The sequence below is a fragment of the Squalius cephalus genome (genome assembly GCF_949319135.1).
Source record: "Squalius cephalus genome assembly, chromosome: 5".
Lineage (NCBI taxonomy): Eukaryota > Metazoa > Chordata > Actinopteri > Cypriniformes > Leuciscidae > Squalius > Squalius cephalus.
Window position 1 is genome coordinate 23,494,271 of NC_137126.1, and position 21,187 is coordinate 23,515,457.

The window sequence follows — 21,187 nt, forward strand, 5'->3', positions numbered from 1 at the left end:
TAGGGCTTTTTACAAGCAGAGGAAGACGCACGCTCAACATAAAACAGTTCATAACTATGTCTGCAGATTTCAACACAGAGAATGCATTTTTTTTGCACAAACGTACTTATTCGAACCAGAATATACAGAGAACAAAATAAAAGAGATAGAAGAGGCTGCAACACACAGCAACAGAGAGCATGGAGAGCTGGTGGTGAAGATGTCATCAGTACCAAGCGATGCCTGCTGAACAGGAGAGTGTGTGGTGCACCGATTGTGATATTGTCATGCCACATCTTGAAAGTTTGGATAATTCAGACGATGAGACGACACATGTATCACACGCATGTGTCGTGGTGCTCTCGTGAATGTGCGTCGGAGACTGATTCGAAATAGAAGAAATAAAGTCGTTATTTAGTTTTTTTGCCGCACAAAAAGTATTCTCGTCGCTTCATAAAATTAAGGTTGAACCACTGTAGTCACAAGGACTATTTTAACGATGTCTTTCCTACCTTTCTGGGTCTACGAAGTGTTAATGAAATAGCTGTCAATGGAGCCCCTAATTTTGAAGGCCCTATATAGTTCAGTCCCATAGATATGGGGATCTCAAAGCATCTCCATGTACAAGGTCTCAGAGAAGCAGCAGTCTGAGGCATCACTTACTTAAAGGGGACCTATTATGCAAAATTCACTTTTAGATTGTTTTTGAACATATTTATGTGTCTGCAGTATGTGTACACAAAGACCCTATTGTGGTACAAATCCATTCACTCATCACATTAACATCACATTGGAACAGGCTCTGCCCACAACTGGCAATAGAATCTGCCCTATTAGCTTAACTCCTCCCCTGAGTGAGCTGTACACAGTCCACCATGTGTATCTCCTCGCCAGAGCATTTAACAGCAGCATTCAAGTAAGAAATACATTCTTTTTAAAGCTCCTTGAGTTATTCAATCAAGAGCAGTGACTCCAGTGAGTGTTTTTTTTTTTCTTTTTCTTTTGTTGTTTGGTTCATATTAACAACATACAGCAGTGGGTACTGTATATTACACTGCTGTCACTTTCATATACATATCTAATATACACATGTGATTTCTTTCTCAGCTGTTTACGTTCACAGACATTACGGACTTTGTTTGTGTGAACTTTGTATGTTTTTGACATAACCTTGTGTGCATTTGTCAGTTTAAGCGCAATAAGATACTAAAGAGAAATTAGTTTGATTCTCACGGGATACGCCGTCTGACAGCCAGCTTTCTGTGCGTGTGCTTTGGATGTGAGCGCTCAGAAAACCATATATCAGAAGGTTAGAATGATATGGCTTTAAAACACATGCAGATAATACACTTTCATGATGACGAAGAACTGCAATGTCACGCAAGCATGACCGAGATAGAGATGATAATCAAAACCAATCAGATGTTTTGTTCATTTCTGGCAAAGCTATAAAGCTCTGCCCTCTTTTGGATAGGGGGTAGGGGGCAGGGGGGGAGAGCAGCAGCTCATTTGCATTTAAAAATACATGCTTGAAAACTGCACGTTTTTGCTTTCACTCAAAAATGGTCAATTACAGCATGCTATAATAAATTATTTGTGGGGTATTTTGAACTGAAACTTCACAGACAGATTCTGGGGACACCTGAGACTTATACTGCATTTTGTAAAATCTTTTGAAAAAGACTTTTGGAAAATGGGAAGATGAAAGATGGGGAAGCTTTTAAAAAAATAAAAAAATAAATAAGTCTTGTGTTGTACTCCTGAATAAGGGTAAAAAACAAAATCTAATGTTTTGTAGTAAGGAACCACTAGTCAAGTAGACCAACACTGGAATGAATCTGAAGTCCTCAAGCTAAAATAACTGGGATGTATTTTGTATTTTTATAAATACACGTTTATACACATCTGTGGCTGGACACTGTGGTAGATAAATATTAAAGCTGATCACATTCAATGAACTACTACTATTCAAAAAATCCACTTTTACATCCAGCCCTCGTTAAAAATATTAAACACATCTCTGAGGTGACAGTGCAAGTAAAAAAACAAGGAGGACACAGGGTAGTCACCTCTATGAACGCCCCAGTAGTCCATTACCTGCACCGACCACAAAGCAGCTTGTTTTATGAAGCAGACAATCACAGGTGGATGGACAGAGCCTCTTGCCTTTACCTAAATAGCAGCCCTCGAAAGGGATCAAGAGACCTGTGTTCCATCAGTTTAATATCCCCAGCATCAGCGCCCGCCAAGCAGACACCAGCTATGGGCCAAGACAAACATATGGGATTCAGCTGAAGGGGTCCAGTTTTCTAAGACGGCACTCCAGTCTAAACCTCTTAAGGAGCCGGTCTGAATGTACTTTATTTAAAAAAGAGGTACTGCCACTTTCCAAAAAGCATAGATTCAGCCGACACACTGCTACCTTTCACCCGCCATGTTGTTTAAAGGTGTGTTTGGTTTAGAAATGTGTGTAAACCTTCGTCATCATTACCTGCCATTTTCATCCCTCCTTTAAAAGGAACTTTTAAAAAGTTACACCAGTTAATTTCTTTCGCCGAAAAAAAAACAAAACAGAGAAGAATGTAAAAGTCATCTAACCCATAGAGGAAAAGAGGAATCTCTGTATTTCGAGGAAGGAGAATCAAAGTAAACTGAGTGAAGCAAAATTATGTTACGTGCACTTAGTAAAAATTAACATAATAATCACATTTACACTATACTCTTTGGTACTTTTTCTTTTTTCCACCATCTAGCTTCCGGCCAAATGGCCATATTTACGCCTAGAGCGCAACTTACGCAACTTATGACGTCGGAAGTAGCGTAGTACGTCATGGCGTAGTGTAAATATCAGCAGTACGTCGCATTACTCGCAAAGTTGCACTTTAGACTTAAGTGGAATCCGTTTGTTTGGCCAGAAGCTTGTTATTTTACTTTATAAAGTTTTAAATATGGATATTTTTTTTACACAAACGTATCGCTTCGCTTCAGAAGGCCTTTATTATCCCCCCGGAGCCGTGTGGAGCACTTTTATGATAGATAGATTCACTTTTATGGACTTCAAAACAGAAACAGCCATTCACTGACATTATAACATAGCACTTGCATATTGTTGTCCTATTGTTAGTTTAATTGCTTTTATTGCTCTCTTGTAGCTTTGCGTGAGCTTAGAATTATAAGGTTCTATCTCCGTTTAGGGTAGTTCTGAGATATTGAGCATCAACGTTTTTACATCCCAGCTGGCAATGGAGAGATGGAACCACACAGGCATTAATAAACACCTAATGGATCAGATTATGTCAAAAACTCAATTTCGACCAAAAGTGGAGATAGAACCTTATAATTCCAAGCTCACGTTTGGATAAAAGCGTCTGCTAAATGAATAAATGTAAAATGTAGGCCTAAATGTTATAAAGCTTGGAATCGATATTCCGACCTTTAGTATCGATAGCCTACTAAAAAAAAAAATCATGTTTTAAACGGATTTAAAATGACGTGAACATTTCATCAAATCCCTCTGTGTGTCAAATGACCTCTTCAGTTCATGTAGATCGCTGACTCGCTGACTACAAAGCTAACAGTTCCCCGTCATATAGGCTACATTCATACGGCCAATGTCTCGGAAGCAAGTGGGAGCGAGCATGGCGGAATGAGTGCCTCCAGCTTGCAAAGCAGACGTGGGTGCACTTTGGTTTTAAAATAAGTCAGGGAGTAATGATTTAGATAAAACAAATGTCATTTGTAAGCTTTGCCAGGCTACACTAAAATATTAAGGCAACAACCAACTTGCGTTATCACTTAAGACATCAAGCAGATGAAATGGCGCCACTGCAACCTGTTAAACCCAAATCTGTTGATTCAAGGCAAACTACACTGGATAATAAGTTAATAACACCAACAAGTTTCCTTCTACCTTAGCCCGTGTAAAGAAGATAATGGAGTCGGTGGTGCATTTCCTTTGTAAGGATTACAAGGTCATATAGTGTGGTTAAAAAAACCCAGGTTTAGGCATATAATGAACACGATGCGCGCACTGTCTAGCAGGTGAGTTTATCAAAATATCAAAAAATTGTTTAAAGCATAGTCAAGTCACCTTTATTTATATATCGCTTTTTACACAACAGAGATTTTTTAAAGCAGCTTAAAGTGATAACAGGAAAATAATGCAACACATTTGTTTATAGCTCTAGAAGAAAATAGTACTGTAATAGTTCAATACTCGATTAATTTAGGTTGTAAAAATCATGAATTATTAAAAAAATCATTTATCTATACAGCAGCTCTGGAGAAAAAAGTGATGTCATCGCCTAGTTCAGTTCTCATATAATGGTGTCAATGCAGGCAGATCAGCAATATTGTTGAATATTACTGACTATTTCAGTTTTATGAATGTTTACTTAATACACTGATAAGTAAACACTTTTTATGTAAATATTAAATATTTTTTTATTTACAACATAGCCTACTATTTCAGTTTTATAAATTGTGGATTTTATAATGTATAAATCTACATTTTAAGTGCTCAGTGACACAATATGCACTTCATACATTTCAGTGTGTTCACTGTTCAGTGACAACTGTGCAATGCAAATAGCTTTGCTAATAAATTAGAATGGAAGTTTTTATTTTTCTGCTGAGTTATCAATATAAAGTGATACACATACCAGAATACCTCAGGTGGTAAACAGCAAGTTGTTTCTCAGCTCTATTATTTTTTACATTTTTGATTTTTTTTTTATTCATTTTTGATTTTTTGGGGGGTTTATGTGATTCTGTGTGTCATATAGGCTCAGGGGTGTAAATTAAAAGCTGTGAAAATATGAAATCGCTCAATGCCGCCATTGCTCCACCCCCCACAAAACTAGACCGCCTCCCAGCTAAACGGGCCAGTTAGAATTTGATGTATTTTACTACGTAGAACCTGGGTAACCAATGGGTGTCATGTTCCAAAACTCGACCTCGCCCTGCCCCCTTTCTCGAATCCGAGAGGAAGCGGGAGTCATGTCTGGAGTTAAGTCGTCCCTGAAAACCGGCCATGAGAAATGCATCATTTTATAAAACTACAAATAAGGTTGTACTATATCGTCTACCAGCGGTCACAGGGGACCTTCATGCTGCTGACACCGCTGCCTTTTCCAGGCAACAGCGGCGCACAGAGAGCCGGGGATAAGAGTAGGTGGGCGTGTGTCAGGTAACATTATGTGCCGTGTACCGGAACATAAACACAGACACATCACTGAAAGTATGATAATAATATGAAAACACATCATTCACTCTAGTCTAAGTGGTTTCTGTGACTTTCAAACATAAACGTGAACATTCCATCCAGCAGCGAATCCAAGCGTTTGTGGGAGGGGAGAAAAAAGGCTCTCAGAAAAGTGTGGGAAAATCAACCCAACTCTTTTTTTTTTGGTAACACTATTAAATTAGTGTTTAATAGACACATATAAACGGTACAAATATCAGTTTAAGTGTCACCATATGGGAACTTTAAGTATTGCAATATATCGCAATATGTATCGTATCACAATCTATCGCGATATATCGTATCGTGACACATGTATCGCGAAATGTATCGTATCGTGAGGCCCTTGCCAATACCCAGCCCTAGTCTGAAAGAAGAATATCATATACACCTAGGATGACTTGAGGATGAGTAAATCATGGGCTAATATTCATTTTTGGGTGAACTATCCCTTTAATTATGTGCATGCTGTTATTTAGCCAGAAGAAGAGAATTTAGCTGAAAACATCATACATAGCAAATTATTATATGTGCTGGTGCTGAATAAACAGCTCAATACCACTCAAAATGTGCAATCTATCTGTCACTCTGGGGTGTATCTGTAAAATGTGCAATAGTGTGTGCAATAATCGCTTTCAATACACAATCAATAAAGTCTTCATATATATTCGCCATTTCAGTAGAAAAAATGCACATCTCCTTTTCAAAAACCCGAATTTAGTACACTTTCAAAATCCTAGCCACAGCCTAATCAAAATAAAAGCTTAAAATTGCATTGAACTTGGAAACTTGGAAATCCCCTGCATGATTTTACAAAATTTCTGTATCTGACAAGCCCAAAGGGACTCTGAAAAAATAAAAAGCAATAGTAGGCCATGTGATGCTACATTATGTGGCGAGCAGGACGAGGCCGAGGGCCATGGGAGAACGGTGCGAGGCCGGTGTCGTGATTGCTAATGAGCGACACATGAAGCATAAAAGCATAAAAGGGGGAGCGACAACAGTGGAGATCGAGAAAGGCCAGGCCTGGATTTTATTTCATGTTTATGTTTTATTTGATGTGACAGCAGTCATCCGTGAGGGGCTGCTGTCTTTTACTTTCGTTTTGTATTTGTTTTATTTTATGTCATTAAAGTATTTAAATGTTCGCCGGCTCCACCTCCTTCTTCCCACAATAATGAACTGTGTTACAATTTTAAATCCATTTTGAAAATACAACATGATAATCAAATCAGAATCATTCATTTATTTTTGTGCAGCTCTGAAAGCAAACATTTACCCACCACTTTGAGTGCTGGCAAGACCTGCATGGTTAAAGGCCCTTTCACAGTAAGTGCGATTAAACGGCGCCAATGTACGTCGCGATACAGCTATCCGAAGTTATTAGAGAGAGGGTTTTTTTTTTTTTTTTTTTTTTTACATCTACTATATTTTTCGATAAAACACTTCGATAACAAATATGATACAAGCATAATTCTGTTTAAGAATTAATGACATGACGTCATATGTTATGACTTGTAATTAATTGTAATTAAAAAAATATATGGGCCTATTATGCCTTATTGCTTAATAACAATTAACAATGTCGCAAAACATACCTAAAAAATGCAATTTCTTTCACTATAACTATATAAATATTTAGGATAGAAATAAAAGATTGTTAGATGAATTAAAGTTTGATTGATTACATTAAGTATCGCGAGAACAGCTTTAGATCAGGCATATTACTGGGGTCCTAAGCTGGCCCAGCAAGCAATAGCCGTCATTTCACCGTCTCGGTTAAATATAGACCCTATATAGTCCGGCTATGTGCAACCCACTTTTAGCCAAAATAACATTGAATCTGGTTACATGTCATTTTTTTGCTAAATAACTTGCGAGATGTATGATATTCCATCATATAGGCACAGTCAACTGTGATTACAAAGTGTTTGGTTTCATTTCTTTGACATGTTCTATATGTAGGCTGTGCGTAGCCATGATTTAGTTCGTAGTCAGGCTGGCTATTTGTAGCCTACTTATAGTCAAAACTGATTAATTGTAGTTTTTGTGGCCAGGCAGCGCATGATATGGATGATATCCCATTATGTTCGCATTGGTAATAATATCTACAAGGTGCAAGTGTCATTTCATGACATGGTCGATCTGTAGATTTAGCTCTGAATTGGACGGGCTATGTGTAGTCTGCTTTTAGCCCACCCGGCAAAATCGAGGCAATCAGTGGTCAACGTTTAACGGCTTGGCAATAGCCCTGATTTAGACCAGCGATGAGTATAGCCAAAATAGTCTTAAAATAGTTTACATGTTTTTTGCCCACGCAGCTTCATGTTTGCTGTCACACATAACATTCATACAAAATCTACGATATTATTTGAATGTCTTTCATTTTAAATTAAATAAAAATGCAATTACATTTCTCAACCGCTAGATGGCAACAGCCCTACTGAGACATGACTACTGGCAACGCGAGACTTGATAATTAGTAGGCTAGAGATCACTGTTCTCGCAATCGCGCGATAAACATTTCCACCATTTTTAAAGCTACACTGTGTGATTTTTACCCCCATCTAGCGGTGAAATTGTATATGACTACCCAGTGAATATTAGTTTCTGTTCCTCTCAATTCCGAGGGCGTTTAAACTCCTACGGTGGCCGTATTATTCCAAGATTAACATGGCTTCCAGTTATCACTTCGTCCATGACAATAATAAACAATACGTCTAAAATGAATAAAACTACAGGACAGATGTCAGGAGGTAAACTCACCCTTGGAATCGGCTATCCCAGCATAATCAGATTAGGCTAACGTTACAATGTGTACAAAGTAAAAGCAATTAAAAATAACAAAAATTTACAGTGTCCTTTTTTTTTTTATATAGCTTAAAAAATTGCGCCTTTAAAACTATTCATTACCTGTGATCCGTCGCAGCACAGATTTATGTTACAAGGTAAACAATACTTTTTCACCATTGATGCAAGGATGAATTTATACTAGAGGTCGTTCTGGCGTTATGCACAACCATGCTATGGTTAGACAAGCAACTATAAAACTTCGAATTTACACAAATGAATTACAACAGGCTGAATTACCTGTCGAGAAGAAAGCAGGCAACCTCGGCGTCCGTTTTAAAATCTTTTCTCCTCATGAGCTCTTTCCATCAGGGAAAAGTTACTCCAATATTGACTATGGTCTTGCTGATTTGTCTGTCGCGTTGACGTTTTAATTCTCTCTTTCAAATGTGAGTACGCACACACACACACACACACACACACCACACTATCTTTCAAATCTGCCGGCACTCGCGAGCTCGCGAGTAATCTCCCCCTCGCATTCGTCACGGTGTCACTGAGTGAAAAACGCAAAAGGCGAAGCTTGAATTTACAGGTATGTCCCTCTTTGGCTAATGTAGTTTCAAGATGGAGGGGCAACATGGCGACTGGCATTCGAACCCCTCACCCGTATGTACTTTCAATGGCAGATTATAAACTTAAGAGAATACTTTATTACTTGAAATAAGTAAATATACATTAATGAGCACATATATTTTTGAAAGAACTAAGTGTTTTTTGCTAAGAATCAACTAAAAAAGTTACACAGTGTAGCTTTAAACATTTTAAACGAGATGGAGCATTGCATTCACTTATCTGTCGGTCGAAGAGAACAGGTAAAAGACATTCCAACTTTTGTCTTCAAGTATCTGTGTTTTCGTTTTGACATGTGCTCATTTTTTTATCTAAATTATTTGCTGTTGTTGGAATCGTGACATTTTGGCGGGTAATAGTGTACAGTGAACTGTAACCCGTTTCCATGTGCCCTTAAACTCGAATTATCTGAATTCAAAGGGGTAAACATGAAACATGTGCAACCTATTATAATGTGTTATGAAAGCCACAAATATATTTTACTCTTTTCTTTAGATCATTATGATATGAAAATAGGACTTTTTAACTCGGCAAGTTTATTTGTATAGCACATTTCAACAGCAAGGCAATATAAAAATACAATATAAGATAGCAGAAGATCAGAAATGTACCTAAACCATTCAGTGCTTAAACCAACATGAGTATTTTGAAATCAATTCTTTTACAGACAAGAAGCCGGCGTAAAGACCTCAGAACTGCAGAGATGTGATCCACTTTCTTGGTTTTAAAGACACTGTTTCTTGCAAATTATCCAGCATACAGTCAACTAAGCACAACAATAAATATACAGAACGTAACACTTAAATTTACAGGCAGCACATTACTCATAAAGGAATAAAAGCAGCTTTCCCAATCGCCTATCTCGTTGTTCTAATGCAACACGATAGCTAAAAACATGTGACGTGTTTAAGTATACTTACATGTGCATTAGACATAAATGGGTTAGTGATAAATGGCTTAAAATTTAGGAAAAAAACTCAAATGAAATAAAAATAAAAGTTGTTTTTACTGTCATGTTAATTAGAAATCTACTATATATTTTAATTTCAAATCATATGATGTTAGTAGGCAAACATGTCTTATGCAGTAACAGTGATGCACATTAAATTATGTATTTTTTTAATTATCATATTCAACAGTTATGGATCTCAACTAGCCTACTTAAGAGAATGGCATCAACTGAGAGGCCGAGTTTTCTGGTCAGAAATCCAATTAATCATTTATTCACTGTTGAGAGTTAAGAGAATAATAACCCAAACTTTACAGTTATGTAAGTTATACCTAGCTATACTTGTTGTTTAAAATATTTAATTTTGTCATTCTTTATATTTTCATTATTTTAAGTTAATTTCCAATATTTTTTTATTATAATCTTTATATATTTTTATTGTATTTATAATATATTTTATTGTATTTATAATATTTTATTTTCATAATTGTAATTGTATAATTAATAAGTGTCATAATTGTATATTTTCTCATGTGTTATTATCTTAAGTTGTTATTTTTTATATTGTTCTTAATAAAAGGTTTATATATATATATTTTTAATGTGTTATATTTGAGTAAACAGAATCCTTAAGTTGTATTTTGTTGTCTATTATATGTAGTAATTCATTTTCTGTCTATTTGATGACTAGTCTATTCTTGGGCTACGTTTAGACGTCTATTAAATTTTCACTGACAGCCGAAAATTAGCCTTGTTTTAGCCTAGACTTCGCTGGGACTCAACCACACCGGAAGAGAGAAGATAATGGATGTTGAGTGTTATCATTTGTGTCTTAGAGAACAGATTTATTCTTACGTTCTTAGTGTTATCATCATGGTTATCAGAATGTTATTATCATTTTCTATCATTTATGCGATCTGAAGAGCTTGAAATAGCGTACAGGGCGCTGTTTTCTTCCATGCGTGTCTGTTATGAGTCAGGGAGCCCATTCGCTTGAGCTGTCAATCATATTATGTGATCATAACTCCTGCCCTTCCGAATGACGATGTTGTGTTAATTTCCTCGTTCTGAGTTCCACACGGTTACGCACATAAACAATTGAAAGAAACGTTTCATACAGATGAAACATGAAGCCAAATAAATGTAAGATTACGACGTTAATGTTCTGTATGTGTTTTTCATGCAGCTCAGGGTATTTTTATTACAATAAAGAATGAGAAATGCTTACATGAGAAATGCTAAGCAGGTGTAGCGTTCAAAGTTTATTATAAAACAGTACAAATAATGCACGTCTGCTGATTATTTAAGCAAAATCCACTTTAGATCAAAGTCGGAAGTTATTACATGCAATCGATAATGGTTTCTGTGTAAGTACCCAACTTTATTTGTCTTAAATAACTATTGTATATTGTGCAGCGGACAAGGTTAAATCCAAATGGGAAAACCTACGAGATACATTCATGAAGAAAAATGTATTCTCGGTCAGTGCCACCTATTGCCACCAGGCGTGAATTAGTTGAAGGCAATCAATAGTTTAGCGTTCAGTGTGAAAGCTGCATTCATCTGCAATTTGCTTAGCTTTATCGCGTCACGCTCAGTGTGAAAGGGCCTTAACTCCAAATTAAACCCAAGCGCTGTTGGTGAACAGGACCCAATGTTCAGAGCAATGACAACAGAAAATGTGTTTTTAAACAAGTCATGATTAAAAATGTATTAAAAAAAAGGAATATACCAATAAAAGCAGCCAAACACACAGGGCTAGAGTTGCTAGTCTCTGGCCTCTCCTGAAGCAGACCTAAAGAAACAAGTTGCCTCTGCATATCCTCCAACACCTCCTCTCTTCAACCTCAAACCATATACCAAAACAGCTCAGGGGTCAAGCCTCTGCAACAGGCAAGTCCTCGGCTGAATCAACAAAGTACATCAATAACTATTAGTGAATACAACTCTTGTGCACGGGTTCACTTCTCAGGGGGAAGGAACTGGCTCGGTTTCTTTCTCAATCAAAGGCAACCTTTTTTTCTGGATATGCTAAATCGCAAATGCTTAAATCATATTGAAGATGGACTAAGGGCCTCTCTTTCTGAAAGAGGACAAGAGGCTTATTAAATGTAAATTGGGCATTTGAGTCTAATCCAAATATTGAAGCATCTGTTTTCTCCAGCCTCTCTTTGTCGCTTTAGATAATGCTCTGCGTAATGGAAGTCTTGCCAGTAAAAACAAAACTTTATGAAATATTTTGGGACTACTGCCAGTTAATTTGCACCCTAAAAACATTATTTTGGTGCATTTTATAGTGCACTGAGGAACATAGAAGGGGGCTTTAGTTTCTTTTACATGTCTACATTTCTTTAGCTGTAAAAACACTAGCAGAACTGAGGTAACAGTTAAAATCAGGACAGCCTGTTATGATCCAAATGTTACCTGATTTCAAGCTGAGATGCTAAAGTTGAAGTCACTGAGTTCAGCCAATATTTGGTGAAGAATGTTTGTGTTCCCAGAAGGATGGTTTCTGAGTTTAAACTGGTGTTGGACTGAATAAAAGCCTCACCTAAGTTTGCAAAGTTTAAACAGAGTTAAGGAGTGAAACTCAAGCTAATGCTGCTCTTTCCAATGGAAAGCAATAACTTCTGATAGGTATGATAGTACAGAAAGCTCGCTTTACTCTCTTTCCTTCAAGCACTCTCTCAATAATATAGCTGTCCATTCGCCCAACAATGAAAATCCAGTCATACTTTATCCATCCTTATGTTATTCCAAACATGTATGACTTTCTTTCTTCTGTGGAACTCAAAAGGATTTATTTTGAAGATTGTTCTTATGCTCTTTTCCAAGCTATTTCACACACACGGATTGAAGCTTTCAAGCTTCAAAAATGCTATAGAAGGGTCAATATTCCAGGGATAATATGAATTCATTATTCACATAATATCTTAACATCCAACCTAGTTCTCAAGAAATTTCAAAAGAAAGGTAGAGATGTCCGATTCATGAACAAAACATGATTCTGAATGATTCATTCATAAATCTACCTGATCCAGTTCTCAAGTTTAAGTCTTGAGTGGTTAACAGCGCTGTGGAGGTGAATGACATAAATGTTGGTCCCAGCTTTCTCACACAAAGCTTACTGTATATGGTTTCATAAAACGAGTCATATACGCAGTGCACTGTTATGTTAGGTCCTTCTTTTTTGAAGCTGAAAAGCTTTATTTTTCTATTAATTTTAATGCCATGGAATGGGGGGTCAGTCTTCAGAATCTCTACTTTTATGCTTCATGGAAGAAATAAGGTAAAAGAGGTTTGAAACAACCTCTTTAAGAGTAAATGATGACACCATTTATTTAACTAGTAACTGTTCTATTCATTTTCTATCAGCAAGGCTATCTGTTCTAGTATCTATGTAAATGGGTTACAGAATTCAATGCACATGCATCTACATCTTCCACAATTCTTGACTCACTTTTGCAGCAGCCATGAGGGCAGACTCAGAGACAATTTTGTTATAAGTTTTAAAAAGCATTATGTTTTGGTTGAAAAATGTTGTTCTTCAATTCCATATTTTATTTTCATGCTCAATGAATTTGTCATTTTTTAGTTTGTCTCCCAGATGGTGAGAGTCTGGAGCGTTAAGAAAAAGGCACAGTGAGTGATCCAATGAGTAAAGGGTGGGACACACACTGGTGTGCCAGAGATGTCAGAAAGCAGAGATGTGTTTGCTCTTAAAACAGCTTACACCCACTTGTGACAGTTCATCATACACTGCTTGGTCACTGGCACTTCTGTTTGATGTAGGTCGTGCAGCCACTGTGTCTGAACTTGATAAAATAAAAAAAACAGCACAGTTTTCCTCTCTGAACTGCAACTCCAACATACATTTTAACCAGGCTGTGATAACAGCAGTGTTTCCAGCTCCCTCCACCATCACTAAATATACATCAAAATAAATAATTGTCATATATGAATATGAATCATTCACTGAATCCATCAGAGCAGTTACTGAATCAACATATGAATACTAATGGCTCTTATGAGTGATTCTTTTGAGGAATAAATCAAAAATGCGGTTGCCCATTTGAATCAGTTTGATGAATCCTTCACTAAATTAACATACACTACTGTTCAAAAGTTTGAAGTCTGTGAGATTTTTTTTATGTTTTTGAAACAAGTATCTTATTACTTATCGAGTCGGCCTTTATGTGATAAAAAATAAATTAATTAATTGTTTTTATTTATTATATAAAAAATGTAATGTATTCCTGTGATGGCAAAGCTGAATTTTCAGCATCATGACTCTTCAGTGTCACATGATCATTCAGAAATCATTCTAATATGCTGAATTATGTTGAAAGCAGTTGTGCTGCTGAATATTTTTGTGGAAACCATGATAACTTTTTTAGAGTTTATTTATTTGAATTAGATATCTTTGTAACAATGTAAAAGTCTTAACTCTCTTCATCACAAGTGTAGATCAATTTAATGCATCGTTGATGAATATTTATTCAATTCAAATGATGGGTGTCATATGCATTTATGCTGTTAGTAGCTTCTTGTTGTCTATGTACAGTAGAGTACTACAAATTACTGTTTGTCAGCTTACTAGGTCTTGGAACAGTGAACTGAACTCAGAGGAATTCAAGGCATGATGGGGGAAAAAAAACAGAGAAGTTCAAAGTCATCTCAGCACTAAAGTGGATCTGCAAAAGACTGAACATGTTAGATTGTTACTGGCAGTGTGGGCAGAAGAACACAGACTCCACTGACCATTAATGTCATTATTCTCCTGACAAAGGTGCACTGGGGGTGAAGTTCTGGCTCAGAGCCAGCCTCCCGTGTGAAGCTAAGCCAGGAGTTCAGTAACACAGCCAGCTCTGATCATCAATGAGTGAGGAGCCTCATTCAGCACCCTGGCCACAGAATATAGCAGTATGCATTAAAGAGGCCAAGCTATGAGTGACACAGAGCTGTAGATTAGCAAAGGATAATTCCCATTGCTTTGGGACTACTGACCCTTTTTTGGTCCCTAGTGGAAAGGGAATGGGCAATGGCTGGGATCTTTGATAATTCTACCAAAGTATTTCTGCTGATATTCCCGAGACTTTGTTGAGTTGTTAAGCAGAAACAGAACTGTTCACTTTTCTCCACTTTCAGAGGAATGTTCACAAGCCTGAAACATGCCTATGTCATGTAAGTGAGCCTCCCACTCCTCCTCCTCCTCCTCCTCCTCCTCTCTCAGCTAAAATCATCCCTCCATCCCCCACAACCTCTCAGCTCAGAGAGGAAATAACTGCTTCACGGGCTGCATGTGAAGACTTCAAGATCCACGGTGGCTGTAATTAAGAACAGTGAAACATATCTTGGTGTCAACTCTGAGTGCCACTTTACATCAAAGACTGTCCACGTAAGCATTTGATCCATTACTTAAGGAAATGGCATAGTTTAAGAGGAAAATGTAAAGCTACAAAAACCTCAGTGGATATTGAAGAAATACACAGTCAAGGTTTCAAAGGTCACACAATAGCACTGAATCTGATGTCATTTTAAGACAATTTAAACATTCAGAGCTGAAGGAAAATGTCTAAAGAAGTCAGTTCAAATGGAATGGTTCAGCTTACAGTCTCACAGTATGTACACTCAAACTCAGGAGTTGCATTGCAGTTCTAATGAGTCTGATGAATCCTTCACTGAATAAGTCAGAGCAGATACTGAATCTGATTCACTAAAAAAAAAATCTATTTAGGGGCCTTTGTGGGCTGCAATCAAAACATACAGCATGTAGTGTAGACCAATTCATGACCAAATTAAACTTTTAAGCAGTTATTTTAATGAACATTCAAAAAGAATTGCAAACTCATGAATAACCAATTTAAATTAGTCTGACAAATTTACTGAATGAACTCAATGAATTCATCAGGGGGCTTGCTTAACTACCATAGAACAATGCATTGTTAAAGAAATCAACCAGCTACTCAAGAATGTTTCCCGAAACCGTATTGTCATAAATTTGCTATTCAACCATGTTGGTTGATGTCAGGCAGGTGGTGGTGTAATTACTTCTTTTAATGAATCTGTTGATGTTTTGCTATAAATTACGGGCATGGCATCTGAGGACTAATTAAAATTTTCTTAGTTATTTTGCTTTATTTCCAGTTTCAAAGATAGGCTCGTTCTTACGTACTAGATCACGTACACACGCACACTCAAAAATGGTGTTTTATATCTCTTGATAAACTAAAAGACGTAAATGAAATTTGTATATATTCTAAATAAAAGATATAGATTGTACTGAATGTCAGCTTGCTTATTTTGTTCAAGATAAGAATTTATTAAGTCCACATGTCAAGCAAACAAGAAACTATGCTTCTAACCACAGGTCGAGAGCTGTCGTTCAGACCACACAACTTTGCGACGCTGCTTGGAATGTTTTCAGGAAACAGACTCGTTGAACTATGCTGATAATGATGGAATTGCGAACATAGTTGGCAAACAATGCTTTTGGGAAATGCATCCCAAAGCAGTTACTGAATCAACATCTGAATCAAAATAATAACTGGTGAGAAAACACGACTTTCAATTGAGGTGTTCTAGCAGGCTACAAAAATAACAAATATACAGCACATAGTGAGAGTAGTCTGATGATCTTATGAGTAATTGATTTAAGTTTATTTTTTTACTGAGGAGGTCAGAGCAAAGAGATCGAGTGTTACTGCTTGATTCCAAAAAAAACATATTTTCCCACTGAGTGTCTCATCAACATAGCCATCACTCCTTTGCCCATGCTTATCTGCGCAAACTGGAAGTCTATGCGAAATTGATTTTTCCAATTTGACCTCTCAATTTATTGTTGAAGAGTAAAGCTTTCCTCTGATGTTAGACAGGCCCTGGGGAGAGCAGCTTCATCCTATTTGTCAGCTTCCTGGGGTGACTCACAGTTCACTCAACTCCACTATCACTCAGGACACTAGCCTCAAGCTCACAGTCTTTTGTGAGGAAGTGGAAAGACCAAAAGACACACAGTACAATGCACAATTTCCTTGAATGATCTGATTTGTAAACTGGCAGGTGAGTGGATTTGTACCATCCTCACCACAGCATCTTCTGAAAGGGAAATTAATAACTTTTCACTTGCGCTATAAGCTAGATTTTCAATGAATTACTTAAATGTCAGACCATTTCTCACACAAAGCTATTGGATGGCTTTAGAGGACTTGTAATTTAACAAATGGCTCTTATGGACTGCTTATATATCTTTTCGCAGTCTAATGTAACGTTAGTTTTTTTTTTTTTTTAGAAAAGTTTATTAATGTAACATTTTATTATTGGCCATTTGTTAATTACCAGCCATAAAATTAAAAACATCACTGACTTGATTATATTGACTATGAAATGTAATATTGCTCTACTGCTAGTTTTGAGAGCCATGAAAGTTAGTAGACAAAGGAGTGAGCTGTCCCTTTATAGCATAGAAATAAAGAAATAAAGAGAATGCCAAATATAATGCAAACTTCAAATATTCTGTGGGTGGGGGGTGGAAAGGAATGACTCAACACTCAATGCCAGTGAGGATTTCCATAAAAGTTTAGAAACCAAACTGCACTGGCATTATGTAGTACAAAAATAGGCCAAAATAGATTGTAAGCCATTATATTAACTACACAAATCTGACGCTTTGCAGTTTCTGTTGCATTTTGTCATTTGTGCCAGGCCCTGTGCCAAGTTCATTTCAAAAGTAATATACTAGGAAAGGAAACAACACTCACCAGTCCATCACAGTTGTTAATAGCGACAGAAGCTCCAGGCACATCCGTGATGTCCCCTATAAAAGTGCAGTCTGTTTTCAGCAACTCCCTTCTAAGTATTCTCTCTGAGTGGGTTCCATTCTCAGTTGCATTCCCAGCTATTTCGATCTCATCATGCCATTCCACCATAGATCCTGGAGCCACTAATCTTTGGTTGGGATGTAGTCGGAGGTGGAATTCCTTGCCAAAGACAGTTATGTTAAAGAACAGTCTGTCTACCGCTTGCGTCGACCCTTCCAAAAGCTCACGCTTCACACGCTGCTTGTGATTGGCTGAGAGAAGATGCGAGAGGTAGTGTCCCTCTGCATCGGTACTGATGGGAGTAATGAGGCCATACTCTTTCAGACGGATCTTCAACAAGTCTGATAAAACATAAGACAAACATATGATGAAAAAAATATGATTTTCTACATCAGTAATTAAAATCAAAGTGGTTGAAAAAGTGCACTGAACTCATCACTGCAGGTTGTGACGTTGACTCTACTTTGAGTTTACTTAAATGTAAAGGATCAAGTGTGAGTTTTTACGGTGTACAATTAACTTCTTAAAGTTATCCCACTGTTCATTAAAAAAGAGAAACAAAATAAATTATTGTAAGTCTAGCTGACTAAACAATGTATTATCCTGTGCAATTTGTTTGTCATTCCCAACTTTAATTAACAGACCATTATTATAGGTGTTAAAGTCTGTTAAAAGTTCTCTTGAGATTGGCTTGCATCATCTCTTAGGGCTTTTCCTCTACTGAGTGTTTAACAATTCTGATCAATTTTCTGATTAAAATATTTGTCATTAAACATTGAGAGGAGAAGATGCAAGTGATAACAGTTAAACACCACATGACTTGGCACAGTGTGACTCTTACTTTGCAGCTGTCTACATAAATTATTAAAGAAGCATCAAAAGTTATAAAATTACTTTTTCACCCTGAAAAACTATTTGAGAAACAAAACAAACACAATATTAGAGGAAAATTTTTGAGGACCACAAGGCCGTATACTTTACCTTTTTTATCTATAATTTCACCAGCCTGCAAGAAAAAGAAAACAAACAGATAAAGAGAGATGCATAAAACATGCAGCCAAGACATTTACAAAACAGCTGAGAAAGTACCATTTGTAGAACAAGAGAAACCATAATGGATGTAAAACTGTCATGAGTATATCCAAATCTGACATTTAACTTTCAATTTCGTTTGTGGCAAGCCATTTTTACATGTATTCATTTGAACTAATAGGTATCTATTTTTATGTTAGGCTACTACTTAATTTCAATTTCTAGGATGAAACCCAATAGTGACCAGAAGCAAAGGAATAAGCAACTCTTCCATTGTTATTGTTACTGTGGTTCAGATTCACTTCCAACAAGTGCTCCAACTGTACCTATCTATTTTTACTATTATCTATTCATTAGGTGAGCTACTAGTACTTCTTGTTATTACTATAACATCCAGATTTTTGCTAGTATCTATTTCAGATTTTCTGATACTTATCAGATACTCTTACCTATTTATCTGACATTAGTATTCCATTCCAGCTGTTATTAGTAACATTTCTTGTGTAATTTATAGTTTCATAAAATTAAAAATGAAGTTATATAATGAAGAAAAAATATATATATACCGGTATATACATACTAGACACCTGGAATAGTAAGAAATAATTTGTCACTCTCAGAGGAATAATTTGTCACTATCAATTAATTACAAGTAGCTACTAGTATTTAATCAATAAATTAATTCAGTGCTTGTTCGTTTAAAGGAATAAATATGAAAACAGCTTGCCATATTTCACGTGTTTTCTGCCATGCCAACTTTCGGACAGTTTGGCTATTGGTTTGACAGCTGGGAACACTCTCCTATAATGCAAGTTTCTCTCTAGTATTTGGTTGATACGTTTTCTCTAAGTTCTCTGCATATTACGAACAGACAGAATAAACACAATACTGGTGTAGATATTCTTAAAACCAGCTTAAATTTCAGTCAGATTTATTTGGATTCTAATCGTGTTCCAAGCGGGAGGGCGACTGTTAAACCTCCAACATGTCCCGCGAGCTTTCACTTACAGATCACTTTCATACAACTTTACATGCAGAAACAGAAAGTCATTAACACTTACCAGAAGAGCTGAAGTCAGACCTACTACAACTCCAACCATTAGTAACCTAAGTGACAGGACAACCATCACGAGTCGGGTTTTCTCAACTGAAAGACGAGAAACAGAAACTATAATCCAAATTTGGATGTTTCACTACGCGCCTGTCTTCTCTAAAAGTGTTGCGCACTAATCCTTAAACAAGACACATTTAAAGACTGGTTAAAAGTAAGCAAAGAGTCATTAAGAAAGTTAAAAGTTGTAGAACTTGGGTCAATGCCTCAGTTTGTTAAACTTATAGGAAAGACATCCCTCTGAAGAACTGAGGTGGTTAAGTTAAGTTGAGTTGAGCTGGCTGGACAGAGCCTTGTCTGAGTTCTAACCTGGCACTTCGCGCTGCCTAATAAACTACAGACCAGCCCTACAGTGACGTCATTTTCTACCCTTTCCCAGGAAAGCACATGGTGGGGGGGAAGGTGGGGGGGAAGAAGAAAAGGAATATGCTAAGAAAACACATGGCGATGCTTTTGTCAAAGCTAGCTGGTGTGAATATAGTAGTGAAGCTATTGAAGTCAGAAGAGGTCTGAGATCCTACAGGGGTAAAACTAAGCTGCTCATGTTATATTTACTGGTAACATAATATAATAATATTGCATAGCATAAAATTACACTAGTTTTGATTTCAATATGTTCGAAGTTAAAATCTGTTATTTTATAGTTATTTTCAAGACTTTTATTAAACAAATGCAATAACAGCTTGCAGTGCTTTAAAATGAGTTGTTTTGTATTCAACAAAGCAGAGAATACATTCCTCTCCCATCTCAATCAACATGTTGTTTAATGGCCTTCTACAAGGTCTCTATTCTAGACAAAAAAAAATACTGGGTAATACAACTAATTTCTGCGTTCTCATTTCTTTGTGAGGGATGTGTCAATACCTCTGAGAAGAAAAAAAAGAAAAGAAAAAGTAGGGAACTGCTGTAGGGTTCCATTCCCTAACATAATAACAGAACCTCTCATCTCTTCTTATCACTTTTCTCAACCTCTTTGTTGTCTGAATCTGTAACACAATTTTGTTTAGCACTTTTCTTTTTTTTTTTTTTCTTAGCCAAAATAACACTGGGCTACCAGCAATTTTGTTCCTCATATCCATGCAAAGACCACCTGCAGTTTTTACCTTCGTTTCTTCTCTTCCACACTATTCCAGGTCTTTCTGATGCCTTCAAGGCCATGTGTCAGTTCAAATGCATTACAGGTGAGTTTTAAGCAGAGGTAATCTGATCACCTTCACATCTGTAGACCTTATGTTTCCCTCATCCCAATTTAGGCATGCCTTCCACTGTCTGAGTACGTTCCCAGACCATATCACTCAATAATAGCCCATGTTCAGTGACGACTGTCTACAAAAAAAGCAGTTCCCATCTGGTGACATTTTTTGTATGTTTTACAATACAAGCACATGCCAATTTTGTTATTTCATTTCAACCTAAGAATTTGGAGTGTGTATAACTGTTAGATTACTGTACGATAAGAAATTCACTGTTCATTGTTTTATCTATTTACTTTTGTAAAAAGGTTGTTCTTATTTCTTGAATGATATATCTGATACATGTAACTCTCCCATGGATAATGCTCATAGCAGTGTTTCTCTTTCCCTGTGGTCCTAACTCTGGCTTCCCTCCAAGTGTTACCGGTCTGCTGCTGAAAT

The 21,187-nt window shown here is 36.7% G+C and overlaps 1 protein-coding gene across 3 annotated transcripts in view; it reads right to left on the reverse strand.

The window, feature by feature from the left end:
* adamts3 (ADAM metallopeptidase with thrombospondin type 1 motif, 3) overlaps nt 1-19,881 on the reverse strand; it is a 164,971-nt gene extending 145,090 nt beyond the window's left edge. For all 3 annotated transcript variants that reach the window (XM_079871578.1, XM_079871577.1, XM_079871576.1), the window contains exons 1-3: nt 19,504-19,881; nt 18,392-18,416; nt 17,351-17,751 (exon numbers count right to left, since the gene is read on the reverse strand). In XM_079871578.1, the coding sequence (XP_079727704.1) occupies nt 17,351-17,751; nt 18,392-18,416; nt 19,504-19,569 (492 nt within the window). In that variant the 5' untranslated portion in view covers nt 19,570-19,881. The remainder of the gene's footprint in view (nt 1-17,350; nt 17,752-18,391; nt 18,417-19,503) is intronic.
* Between the last annotated feature and the right edge of the window lie 1,306 nt (nt 19,882-21,187).